The sequence below is a fragment of the Vespa velutina genome, chromosome 7 (genome assembly GCF_912470025.1).
Source record: "Vespa velutina chromosome 7, iVesVel2.1, whole genome shotgun sequence".
NCBI classification, from domain to species: Eukaryota; Metazoa; Arthropoda; class Insecta; order Hymenoptera; family Vespidae; genus Vespa; species Vespa velutina.
In genome coordinates, this window is record NC_062194.1 from 2,095,801 (window position 1) to 2,110,800 (window position 15,000).

General features: G+C 27.4%; 1 protein-coding gene across 2 annotated transcripts in view; it reads right to left on the reverse strand.

The window, feature by feature from the left end:
- The window catches only part of LOC124950440 (patched domain-containing protein 3), a 51,398-nt gene that overhangs the window by 13,045 nt on the left and 23,353 nt on the right, over positions 1-15,000 (reverse strand). For both annotated transcript variants that reach the window (XM_047497124.1, XM_047497126.1), the window contains exons 2-5: positions 8,421-8,697; positions 7,808-8,018; positions 6,970-7,155; positions 5,561-5,904 (exon numbers count right to left, since the gene is read on the reverse strand). In XM_047497124.1, the coding sequence (XP_047353080.1) occupies positions 5,561-5,904; positions 6,970-7,155; positions 7,808-8,018; positions 8,421-8,697 (1,018 nt within the window). The remainder of the gene's footprint in view (positions 1-5,560; positions 5,905-6,969; positions 7,156-7,807; positions 8,019-8,420; positions 8,698-15,000) is intronic.

Sequence of the window (15,000 nt, forward strand, 5' to 3'; positions counted from 1 at the left end):
ACGCGTGATCAAGGCGCCAAGGAAAAATGGCGTCTCCGACAATGGACTTTCCGTTATTCTCTTCATCTTACGTAAAATAAATAACCTTACACGTTATCTTCGTGGAAGCATTACGTATTTTCTTACTTAAGTTAGATTATTCGTCGAGGCAGATTTGCATTGGATCGATGGAACTGAAGACGATAACTTTGAATTACAATTGCGATTTTTAAAAAAGAATTCGTGGAAAAAAAAAAAAATAAAGAAGAAAAGAAAAAAATGAAGAAACCGTCGAGGATTTCATCGGCTCAATGCAAAATAACGTATTTTCCGTGAGTCAACATGCCTTGCAAATTTAAAAATGGGAGAGAGAGAGAGAGAGAGAGAGAGAGAGAGAAAGAGACATATTTAAAAGCCGTTCGTACCTTTCAAAGAAGCTTCGAAGAAGCTTTTATTCAGTTTAAGAAGCTCGACAACAGAGAAAGCTTTTAAAATAACGATTTACGATAACTATTCAACATATTCTACGTTTAACGATAAAATCCTTATTCGAACTTTCCTTCAGGTCTGTTCTTTTTTTTCTTCTTCTTCTTTTTTCTTTTTTTTTTTTCTTTTTTTTTTTTTCTCTTTTTCTTTTTTTTTCTTTTTTTTTTTTTTTTTTTTTTTTTTTTTTTTTTTTTTTTTCTCTTAATTCTATATCCGAATAGAAAAAGGAAAAAGAAAGAGAGAGAGAGAGAGAGAGAAAAAATAAAGAAATAAAACGATAAAGAGAAGTTCGTAAAATTCGTTGAATTGTCATTAAAAAAAATAAAATGATATTCGATATATTAAAATGTAAATTTGACTTTTTAACGTTCCACTTAAACCTGCAAATTTACTATCTTAGATTAAATTAAAACTTAGATCGATAAGCGTGATTCTTTTTTAATGACGAGAAATTAAATTAGGAAATAAAATTTTACGAACGATTATTTCACACAACGATCGAACGATATACAATTATCTTTTCTTTTTTCTTTTTTTTCTTCTTCTTTTTTTTTTTTTTTTTTTTTTTTTTTTTTTTTTTATCATTCCGATCAACAAAAATTTATAATGCGAAAAAGTAGATGTATGGATAAAAAAATATTTTCGATCAAAATTTTCGATAAAATAGATAATACGAATATATAAATAAAAAATATAAAATACTGATGATTTATCTAATTAAGATAAGGCGTTTCTCTTGAGTTGAGTAAAAAGAAAAAAAAAAAATAAAAAAAAGAAAAAAGAAAATGTCGATAATCGCTTGTACAAAATCGTTCTTAAATTATTTTGTTGTTTCACTCTTTCATCCTACTATCAATTTGCTATACACACACACACATCACACATATATAAAATTTGTTATAATCCACCTTTCAATCTATTATATATATATACACATATATATATATATATATATATATATATATATATATAATTTGTTATAATCTACCTTTCAATCTGTTATATATATATATATATATATATATATATATATATATAATTTGTTATAATCTACCTTTCAATCTGTTATATATATATATATATATATATATATATATATATATATATAAAAGTTGTTAACTATAATACACCTTTTCCTAAGGATAGATGCATACAAGCAGAAAAAACAAGTTTATATACCAAACTATATATATATATATATATATTTATAGATATATATAAATATATATATATACACATTTACAACGAAATTATGTGAAAAGCGGAAGTCTGTCTATCTATCTATCTATCTCTATTCCTATTTATCTATCTATGTATCTATCCATCTATCTGTCCATCTCTTTTTCTTACGACTTTTCCCTTTCCGTTGCGCTCGCGTGCGTTCGGCAGCAAATAAAGTCGATTTATTTCTTTCTCTTTCTCTTTCTCTTTCTCTTTCTCTTTCTCTTTCTCTTCTTTAAGTAATTGCATTCGATTCGATCGACCGATCCCGACTGCGAAAACTTCGACGACGACGGAAGAAAGCCGACGAGTAGTAAGCAGAACTACTTACTACTTACGTATTATTATTATTTCGGCTCGATGTCCTCGAAAAATGATGATCATTAGCGGCCATTGCCTAACGACGAAATTACCCTAATCGTCCGTCCGTCGTACATCCACTATCGTTGTTAAAGTTATTACTATCAAATATTCTATAACGATATACCAACTATATTACACATTACGCGTTTTGAAATTCTTCACGTTAAGTTATTGGATCGTATTTGTATTTGTAATAATATATAAATGACTGGATCAAGTAGATGGGAAGGGTGAGTGGTTTAATAGGGAGAAAGGGTGGATTAATGGGAAGGATGGGTGGATTTGAAAGTGGATGAATCATAATTATTCTAAATGATCTTAAAAACCGATCATTAACGCTGTTCATTTTCAAACCAATATTTCTTCTTAATATTATAATATCTATTATTAGTATTAGTATTAATAGTATTATAAGAAAAAAAATTTTTTTTTAAAATTATATGATTAATTTTAATTATTAACTACCTTCGCCACGCGCCACCCCACCCCCCAACCTCCGCGCCTTCCTTAAAAAAAAAAAAAAAAGCATCGATAAAAAGTAAATCTTCTGATTTTAATAAAATTTTTAGAATTATAAATCAATGAAGAAAAAAAATCCTAAAAAAAGAGTCGAAGAGAACGAGTAATTGATTTTTTAAATTATCTGTGAACTTTTGATCTATCATACCTTCTTACATCACTTTACTCATTTATATACTCGTTTTAATACTAAATTTCTTATTTTAAAATACTTTCCTTTAGATTTCTTTAGTTGAATTTATTCTTTAATGTTTTATTCCCAGTGATATATATATATATATTCATTCATTTATTTATTTATTTATTAGTTTTATATATTCTTTCATTTTCAATTATATTTTACTTCTAATAAATATAATAATAATAATAATAATAATTATTATTATTATTATTATTATTATTATTTGTTTTGTATAGTCCATATTTTTTATATATTTTTTATCCTTAAATCCTTAAATCTTTTGTTCTTATAAATATGAAATATATTTATTATTTCTTGCTTCATTATTATTATTATTATTTTTCTTTTTTCATCAATTAATAATATGTCAAATATACATATATAACAATTAGTTCTTCTTCATGCAATATACATTGCGCGTTTAATTCTCATGACAAATTTATCGATCGTCAATATTTTCCGATAAGAGATCGCGCGCGAATTCGTGAATCAATCATTAGTTTCGTTTAAACCGCGTGATAATTTTATACGCGATGATAAAAGAAAAGAAAAAGAAAAAAACCCTCGCCGCAAAAGTTGACAATTTGAATGACAATAAAAAGTCCGACCGCAATGAATAGAAAAAAAAAAAGAAAAAAAAAAAAAAAAAGAAATAAAGTCAATTCAACGAAGTAAGCGCACGTGGAATATTTAATTAACGTCACTTGATCGTAGTCACGTAACTCAATATATTTATAACGCATAAATACGAAGAAATGCATTGATTGGTAATTAAAAAAAACTTTGCTCGATGTTAAATCCCTGATAAAAGAAATAAAAATAATAAAAAAGAAAAAAAGATAAAAAAAAAATATATAATTTAAAGAAACGATAGAGAAACGTTAATATTGGAATTTTTTGATTCTATCCTTTTTTTTTGTTGTTTTTTTTTTTTTTTTTTTTTTTTTTTTTTTTTTTTTTTTTTTTTTTTTTTTTTTTTTTTTTTTTTTTTTTATGAACATATAAAGGAAGGAGAAAAAACAAGTGTGAGATTGTTCCTTTGATGACATTGAAAAAAAGCACAATTAACTTCGTCTCGAGTAATATCTTTTCTTTTCTATATTTCTCTCTCTATGTTTCCTTTTTTTTTTTCTTTTTTCTTTTTCACTAACTCAATCGTAAGATAATAAGCTTAGGAATAGCTTATAATCCGTAAAATAATCAATTTAAGAAAGTTTCGAAAAAGAAATAATCGAATTTTAATATCGTCAAAGAAGTTTCGGGTCTACTCGATGTAATGAAATTTCTTTTACATATAGATAACCCAACACACACACACACACACACGAACACATTTTCGTATGAGTAATTTTTTTCTTTTTTCGTCTTCCTCGAGTAAAGTTTTTAATCTCAATATACACCGATCTCTAATTGCTACATTAACCATAGAGTAATATAAACTATTTCTCTAATTACTTTCTATTTCGAAAATCCATCCAGTTAATTGAACCCTTCACATCACTCTTTCATATATATTATTAAACTAATCCAACGTTGGCTTATATTTCGTGTATAAATTTCATTTGTGATACGAGATAAGTCATTCTCAATTATCAAACGTATATATATGTAACTCTCTAATTCATTATATCGATCATTAATGAATAAGAGGAATAGGAGGAAGAAGAAGAAAAATAAAAAGAAAATAAAAAGGAATAAATCAATTAAATGTATATCAGTTTAATCGTAAAAAAAAAAAAAAAAAAGAAAATAAAAGAAAAAAAAAATACGAATTATTAATTAATTCTAAATTTTACTCACGAATAAATTCATATCATTTACATACATTCGCAAATAATCAAAGATTTGAAAGCGTACTCGTTTTATTAATATAATACCATAATCGGCCATATTGAAATTTCCAATGGAAAATTTTAACCTTTGATAATAATAATACATTACTATTATCATATGAAAGTTATATATATATATATATATATATATATATATATATATATATTGAAAAGTCATAAAAAAAAGTTGTAAACAATAATCTAATTTAAATGATCTATTTCTAATCCCTAATCGTCCATAACTAATCCAAAAAGAAATCACATTTGTTACGCTTGGTTATTTCTAAATTGAAAAAAAGAAAAAAAAATAAAAACAACAAAAAAAAAAAAACAAGATTAACGAAGAAGTTGAGGCGTGAATATTGCACAAGAGGTCGATGTCACTGTTCGAGTAATTATGGGTCATGAAAGGAATACTTTTCTATTGCATCGAAAGAAAGAAAAAAAGAGAGAAAGAGAGAGAGAGAGAGAGAGGAAGATAGAAAAAGAGAGCAAGAATACAACTTTGATGACGTTCGATTTTCATCCTCATCCTCTAAACCTCTTGTCGCGTTGAGACCTTAATTACTATACGCGCTCACTTTACTAACGTGCGTTCGAACTTGCCGCGAATTGCTATTCCCTAAGCGAACGTTATTACGAACCTAATGCCGCCATGTCATGCCTCGGGTAAACCCTATTAAGCTCGTTATATTTCATATATAATATATACATACATGTATATATTATACCCTAACTTTTGTCTATATACAAATGAATCTAAACCTAATACGAATAACATACATATATATATATATATATATATAAGTACTAATAAATATACTAATTATCCGATCGATCAGCTTCTCTTTTTTTTTCCTTGCACTCGTAAGAAAAAAAAAAAAAGAAGAAAGAAAAAAAAGGAGAGAGGAAGGGAGAGAATTAGAAGTAGAAGAAAATAAAAAAAAGAAAACAAAATAAAAAAGAATTGCTCTCTCACCGATCATCAAAAATGGTGCAGCGAGATTGAGACCGATGAAATCGACTCCTAGATACATGCAAAGTCCAAAAGCGGCAACGGTCGCCATACCGGCGGACACGTTCCCAAGAAGGCCAAGCCAGGGTTTACTTCGTACCCAGTCGGTCATCATGCAGGTCACCACAGAAAAGATACCCATCACTGCGAACGTGCTTGAGAAATACGGGACAATTGTTTTCGTATTTGCTTCCAACTCTAATTCCAATGTCCTCGAGGCAAATCGCGCTGTGCTTATGTGCTTGAAAATACCGCTATCCTCAGCCTCGCCGACTATGTTTAGAAAGGCTTCCTCCCAGGCGGCGCCACTATAAAAAAAAAAAAATATATACACACACACACACACACACACTTTATTATAAAATAAAAATAAAAAATTCGAATATAAAATTAAGAAAAAAAAAAAATAAATAAATATTTGAAGCAATAAAACAATAGTCGTGACAAGTTAATATCGATCGTTTTATGATCAATCCATTTTTATGGATGAATTTAAAAATATAAACCTCTAAAATTGGTACTGTTAAGACTTGAAATCGTAAAAAAGAAAAACACCAAAAAAAAAAAGAAGGAAATAAACTTGATATCTCTCTAAGTATACACGAAGATGTTACTTCCTTTTTCTCTCTCTCTCTCTCTTTTTCTCTCTCAAAAAAGTTATGTCTTTTTCTTTAATTAGTATGCGTATTATCTATTCTATCCTTTACCATTTCCTTTTTTTCTACTTGACCGATCAAAAAACATATAAAGTTAGAAACTATTAAAATCTTTTTCATCACGCGGTTAAACGCGATTAACAAAAGAACGAAACAACAGTTATGCTTTCTAACTGGGTTCGTATGATTTCATGTGAACAATTTTTCTCTAAACAGTTAAAAATATATATATTAAGTAGGTTGACCTTGGAGAAAGAAAAAAAAAAAAAAAGTAAATAAATAAAGAAGCCCTAAAACCTTAAAGTCAATCGTAAGATATATTAATAGAAAGTAGATTTAATGAAAATAGATCTTTGATTAAGAATAGTGAAGTCGTATGACGAATTTTCTCCTCTTTCTTTCTTTTTTCTTCCTTCAATATTAAGTAACCGCGATTTAGTTGTAAGATAAATTTGGAAAGCCGTCAGCCACGAAACGACGATTTGGTTTCGCTTAACTCTGATGTAAGTTCGAAGACTCGATTTCTTTGGTTAGATCCTGGACACGATAAATCTTTTTCTCTCTCTCTCTCTCTCTCTCTCTCTTTCTCACGGATTGTCACTTATTCGTGTTTAAACATGTTTGCACTGCCTGCTTACTTACAAGAGAGAGAGAGAGAGAGAGAGAGGGAGAGAGATAAGAGGAGGTTAGAGGGAGGAGGGGGTTCAATGAACTCACATAGCATCTTGCCGTGGGTTGTCGACGGTGATGAAGTAGGCGAGCTGGACCGACGGCACCGACTCGATCGTTAGATCCTCGCTGATGACACTACCGCCGAAGAAAACAGGGAATAGATGGGCGTCCCATGTCACAGGATTAAACATCACCGGAAACGTTAGATTGAGCTCCCTATTTTCTACCTCCCTGGAGAGAAAAAAAAAACAACAACAAAAAACAAAACGAAACAAAACAATTCGAACTTCTTGTATTCTAATTAATGAAGAAAAAGAAGAAGAAAAAAAAAGCAAAGAGAGAAGGAAAAAGAAAATATTATTCCCACGAATTGGACGTTACTGATTGGATACAAATACTAATGGAAATTGTTTTGCGAATTAAAAACTATCGTTCGTTCTCTACATTGAAATTTATCGTTTCGATCCAAATTTTACAAAAATTATTACCATAGATTGGACACTTGCTTGAATTCTATTTCAAGGACATTGGATTTTATTATTATTATAAAAAAAAAAATTATTCAGAGCTTTGCACGAATTTATTCGATCCGAATCAATTAGACAACACTGTTTGAGTTCGAATGAAGAAAGAAAGAAAAAAAAAAAAAAGGAAAAAAAATTGTTTTGTAAATTAATGTTTTTATTGACACTGAATATCATCGATCGTTGAAAAATAAATTATCTCATTAAAACTGAGGTTAATAAATATTCAGATATTGATAAAGGTCTATCATATTTAATATGTGTCATTTATATTTTTATTTATTTTTTTCCTTTTTTTCTTTCTTTCTTTTTTTCTTTCTTTCCAATATATTTATCCAATATATTTTGGGGAGACTTACTCTATTACGTGATGAAGATTAAGAATGTCGTTGTTGAAACATTCGTCGAGCCAACGGGCACATATCTCTTCATATGTGAATATTTCGTCTTCATATTTTATTTTAACTTCTCGTATTATTCGATCCAACTCTCGCAATTCATTCCAAATTACGCTTCGCAGCATATTTGGATCGCCGTCTTTCGGAATAATTATTACATGGCCAAATCGACCTAATGAAGGAACGAAAGGAGATTGAGTTAGTATTCAAAACAAAAAAATATTAGTCACTAAAAAAGAAAAATAGTATATATATATATATAATGAAATAACGAAATCAGTTATTTATTTCAATGTCGTCGAGAATTAACTTTCACTAATTTCAAATCTATAATCAAATGAATCATTGACTCGTAACATTTAATATGAATCACTTAATAAAGCTATTAACGATAATATTAATCTATCCTAAATAGAATCAATGTCCATTTAACCAATGGTTGTCAAATTTGAATATTAAAACGTTCAGATATTTTCTCGATCGGGCGATCCATTGATAATTGATTTATTTGATTCATTTGATTTATTTCATTTTACTTTATTATTTTATTATTTTATTTGGTAATAAAATATACCTGGCCTGGTGATACGGCCGACGTTAAACTGATGACTATAGTTGACTTTGAAATATTGCTCGACTATAGCTCGCTCGGTCTTTCCAGGACCGTCAACCGGAGAGAAGAGATATTCTGGATCGATCTCGTAGTGTATCCTTTGATATCCGGTGAAGCAAATGCAGGCCAAGAGGGTTGGTACGATGACAAAATAACCAGGATGACGACCGACCACAAGGCCGACCTTGTGAAAGGCACGGTTTAGAAAATCGTCGACGCACGTTAGATTGTGCCACATCTGAAATATACATAAAAATAATCACACTCGCTCACATGCACACGCAAGCAAACAAGCGTATATATATATATATATAAAATGTACATTTAAATAAATACAGAAAGAGAAAAAGTATCTCGTATTGTATTCTTAAAAAAAAAAAAAAAAAGGAGAAAAGAAAAGAAAAGGAAAAATATATGAAAGAAAATTAATTAATTGATTAAAATGAAAGAATTAATTGAATGACAGTGAAATTTAATTCAAATTATAGATATCGAGTAAAAAGAAAAGTTTTGGAAAAAGAAAAAAGATTGAATGAGAAATAAAAATAATCGAGCAAAGAGCTAATTCTTTTTCTATTCCTTTCTTTTTTCTTTTTTTCTTTCTTTTTCTTTTTTTTTTTTTTTTTTTTTTTTTTTATATTAATAATTTTAATAATATATTTAATATATATATATATATATATATATTAAATTTTATAATAAATATACGTATATGTATATGCTAAATTAAAGTAAGTATATAGTATATATATCAAAATAATTTTTTTTTTAATATATATATATATATATATATATATATATATATATTTTTTGTTAACATTGACGATAAGACGGATTTTCCAATAATTTATAACGATATATATGATACGTGGCATATACGAGTCATACGAATGAAATTATCATTCAATGACACGAGTCATGATTTGCAGGTGTCGACTGTCGATGATACGCATGATCTGTTACTACAATCATCCGGACACATAATAATAAAATCCTTCGTTGTATAGATACGTACGTACGTACATATACATATACATATATGACGTCAGAAAATCACCGACTACACGTGGCTTAACTTTAGTGAAAGAGACAAAGAGAGAGATAGAAAGAGAGAGAGGGAGAGAGAGATAGAGAGACCTAAATACATTTTCTAATAGATCCTTGATTGTCAATAACAATTGTTTAAGAATTCGATTAGAAATCATTTAACATATTTTTTTTTTTTTTCTTAAACATATGTAATCATACGAAATCATTATATAAATCGTGTAAATTGTGTAAATGAATTTTTTCCTTCAAACGCATAGACATATAATGTAAAATATTGATTAAAGATACTTATCAACGTATATATATATATATATATATTTTTTTTTTTAATATTATAAAAAAATTATAACGAATGTAATAGATATATATGATAGATATAAACAAAAAAAAAAAAGAAAAAAAAAGAAAGGAAAGTAACTAAATCTAAACATTTTCTCTCACGTATTTATTGTAATAAATTATATTTTCCAATGTCATTCAACGATACATTATGGATTGTATTGAGAATAATTGTTTTTCAAGGTATACAAAGTACGTACGTGATATATATATATATACATATATATTTTTTTTTTTGGAGGATATCCAAAAGAAAAAGAAAGAGAAAATAAAAAAAAAGAAAAAGATAACAAAGAAATGTCAGAGATATAAATGAGAATCTATATAAAAAAATTTCTCTTAAAAATTGTCGCAAGATTTCTTATATTACATATTTATTATTGTCGAATTAATGTCGATTCTTTCTGGAAAAATATTATTTCGAAACAATTCGAAGCGGTCAGAAGATAATCTTGGCAAAAAAAAAAAAAAGAAAAAAGAAGAAAAAAAAACGAAAAGAGAAAAAATGTAGAAAAAACAAGGAAAGATAAAGAAGGTGTGGATTATTTCGAGATTTTAAGAGTATATATAACGATTCGAAGTTATTAACATAACATTTTACGATGAACTCTATAATAGTGATAGAGTAACAAAGGAAAAGAAAAAGAGTGAGAGAGAAAGAGAGAAAGAGAGAGAGAAAGAGAGAGAGAGAGAAAAAAAAATAAATAAATGGTGTCTTTATTTTCTTGATCTTGCACCACCACGATCGTTTCTCTTTGCATGCTAATGCAAGAGAATGATCGCAAGAGTGCAAGAAGGCATTGCCATTCGACAACGACGACGACGACAACGACGACGACAATGAAGTAGTATAACCGTCCGTTCAAGTCGACAAATACAGTAAAAAAAAAAAAAAAAAAAAAAAAAACTAGACAAGCTTCATAAGGAGATATAAATAAATAGAGATAGAAAGAGAAAGAGAGAAATGTCGAATGCGATTATCGACGTCTAATTTCTATTCGTTCAAGGTCGCATTATCATTACAATTTAAAAAAAAAAAAAAGAAAATACGTTGAACGAGAAAACAATTTTTTTTCCTTTTCTTTTTAACAAGTAAAAAAAAAATATCTCTACGGAATTATATTTTAAAGATTCGTATGGGTTTTGATAAAAGAAGAAAAGAAAAAAAAGAGAAAGAAAAAAATCATTTTCTAAAATATTACAACGTTTCGTTCGAATAATATAAATAATAATTTTTATATATTCATATATAATTATAATTTAATTAATATAATTACATAATACCATATATATATATATGTATATATAATGTATAATTATATTATTTATATTTTCTATATATTTGTACATATATATATATATTATCATATATGTAATATTATATATAGATACTACGAAGGATTTATTTGTTTTTATTTTTCTCAAATAATAGTCACGGCTCGAGCACTCTAATTACGTGGAATTAATTACCGAGAGAGTATTTATTTACTTTCTACTATAATTTTTTTTATAAACCTTTTACTCTATTCTCTCTCTCTCTCTCTCTCTCTCTCTCTCTTTTTCTCTCTCTTTTTCCTTTCTCATTGCACTAACAGCACTTTATGAAACGGAACTAAACGAAATGAAACGAATGGAAGTGCATACTTACTTCACGCTCGTTAAATATACATAAATTTCGTATCTAAATAAAAGACTACATTATGTATTATATGTATACACTATGTATTACATATATATACATATACATTCTATTTATCCGTAGGAGAAGCTAAACTATGTATATAAATACACATATACATGTCTATATATATATATATATATATATATATATATATAAGCAAAAATTAAAATAAATATAAGTATATATGTATATATTTATGTAAACATACACACATACACACACATATGAGCGCGCGCGAGCACGCATATTAATATATAATGTACATGGATAGAAAAAATAAAAATTATTATAGAAATAAACTCACGCCTTGTTAAATTATGGTAAGATTTAATGTCACGTTATTTATACGTGCCTCAATTTTTTCTTGAACTTTTCCGATCGACATTTCGAACTGTCAATTTGAAAGAACAGACTCTGGTAATCTTTAAGAAAATCTTTAACGAGAAAATTACTAGTACTGTTATAAGATAATCATCGTTCGAAGACACATTGAACATATTCTCATCGGAATGTCTAACCAACTATTCGATTTCTTTCAATCTTCTTGAAAGTACAAAGAAGTAAAAGAGAAAATAATAATAACAATAATAACAATAATAATAATAATAATAATAATAATAAACAATACAACGTTATTTTCATACAATGAATTTTCAACGTATAAAATATTATTGGCCAGTCTTGAAAATATAATAAATAAACAATCCATTGTAAAAAACGACGAACCGTAATAAAAAATTCACGATTAAAATTAATTGCAACTATCGGTTACTAATATTAAAAAAAAAAAACAAAAAAAGAAAGAAAAAAAAAGAAAAAGAAAAGAATTGGGAGGAAACCAAACAAGCAAACAATTATAAATGATCCAACACATCTTTCGGTCGATAGAGAGAATTTCATGAATGGAATAAATTGCAGGCTGTTGATGGAGAAAAAGAAAAAAAAGGAAAAGATAAAGAAGAGGAAGAAGGAAAGAAAGAAAGGAAGAAAAAAAAAATAATCATCGTACACAAAATTATAAACAATCCAATGTCATTTACGTAATGAAAAAAAATTCACGGGAACAAAGTAAACGTTGCTACGGTTTTAAGAGAGAAATATTATAAAAAAAAAAAAAAAAAAAAAAGAAAAAAAGGAATTATGAGTCTACGTGCAAACTAACGCCACCATTTCCATAATGAATCTAACGAACTGAAATTAATCCGTCTCCTTCGAAAAAAAAAAAGAAACAAAGGGCCAAAAAAAAAAAGAAGAAAAAAAAGAAAGGAAACAAAAAAAAAAATATATATATATATACATACATAACTCGAAGAAAAAAAAGATAAAGAAAAAAAAGAGAGGGAAAAAGCATGAAAAAAAAAAAAAAATAGAAAATATTGATTAAACATTTGATATATATATATATAACACATCGACGAAATGATAGATATAGATCGACAATCGTTCCTATGTACAACGATATTATTACTTAAAGGCAGACGAGCTTGACACTAAAGATACAATTTATGGCTTTAATGATGGCAATGGCAAGCTTCCGCTCTATCAAACGTACCCTTCCTGGACGACGCTCGATAACACACACACACACACACACACACACTCCCTGAATGTTGTTCTCTTTCTTCTTTCAACGATTTAGAGATGATATCTATTTTTGATCTATGACCAATACGATAATACAAACGAACAAATAAGGAAAGAAAAGAAAATGAAAAAAAAAAAAAGAAAAAACAAAAGAACAAAAAAAGATAAGAAAAAAAAACAAATAAAAGAAAGATATGTTTTTATTCACACTCGTACTTTGTTCAATGACGCTGAGTTGTAATACTTCTTCTTCTTCTTCTTCTTTTTTTTTCTTTCTTTCTTTCTTTCTTTCTTTCTTTTTTTTTCCTATAGTAATGACCTAATTGAAAGAAGATACTTAAAGATACTATCGACACAATAATATGAATAAATCTAACGATAATCGATTGCATTTAGATGGAACGTATAAATATTCAAACAATAATTAACGGAATCAAATATGTAGATACTATTATAATATATCTTTTGAATTAATTGATTATGAAATCGTTTAAAAAAAATATATATATATATATATATATATATATAATTCAATCACTCTGATTTTTCTTCAAGATTTATTTTAGATTTTTCAGATATCATTGTAAATTTCTAAAGTCTCGCGAGTTAATTTTTTCCAAGCTTTTCGACGATTTGAGAAAACAAGAAAAAAGTAGAAAAAAAAAAAAAAAGAAGAAAAAAAAGAAGGGAGAAAAGAAAATCTAATCTACAAAATTTTGAGAAAAGTGTCATTGATTTTAACTTTTTTCTTTTTTTTTTTTTTTTTTTTTTTTATATATATATATATCATCGGATAAATGTTTGGACTCGTTCTATACTCGAACGAGTGCTTAACAATTCATAATATCAATTATATTAACGATATGAAATAATATTAATTTTTCCGTTTCAAATCAAATCGAACGATCATTGAAGTTTGCTATATAAAAAAATTGTAGAAAAATAATCAAAATTTTATAAATCATATCGTCAATATTACTGTCCAATAGAAATGAAGGATAAAAAATCATTGAAAGGTTAAAAGACAAGGAGAGTTGGTGGAGAGGGAGAGAGAGAGATTCAATGACGACAACTTGGGGGAGAATGAAGGGTAAACAGAAAGTTTGAGGATATCTTTCGATTTAATTCAAGAGACAAAAAAGATAAAAATAAAAAATATATATGTATCAAAATATTTTGATTGAATTTAAAGTTAATTGAAGTGATACTGCGTTAAAAATTCGATGATGATGTTGACGAAAGGAAGAAAGAAAGAAAAAGAAAACAAAAAAAAAAGAAAAAGAAAAAAAAATTAGAAAAGAAAGAAAAAAAAAGACAAGATCAAATAAGACGAACGACCAAAGTTCGATCTCTAAGAGAGATGGAAGATTTTTAAGTGTCATTAAGCTATAATATAATGATATAACAGTTTCACTGCTAAAACAAGAATAATAAAAATGTCGACGGACTTGACCCAGATTTATTAACGATTACGTGATCGGTGTATAAAACATTACAATAGGATTATCGTTGACTGTTAATTCGATACTGACAATGACAGTGAGAGAGAGAGAGAGAGAGAGAAAGAGAGAGAGAGAGAGAGAAAGAGAGAGAAAGAGAAAGAGAAAGAGGGAGAGAGATCACACCGAGATGATGATTGACTTAAAAATTCGTCGAATGACACGACGAACGATATGATCTGATCTATTATTTCTCGTTTTATAAATTTTCTTTTCCTTTAAATCGCAAAAAATCATTATACTCAAATATTTCTATGATATAAATAATTAACAGAGGATATATCATTGGAACTTAAAGAGAATAGAAGAATAACAAAAAAGAAATCATCAATTATTGCGCATTATTAATCAATAAAAATACAAAACCGCAGTGGCGACTTTATTCGTC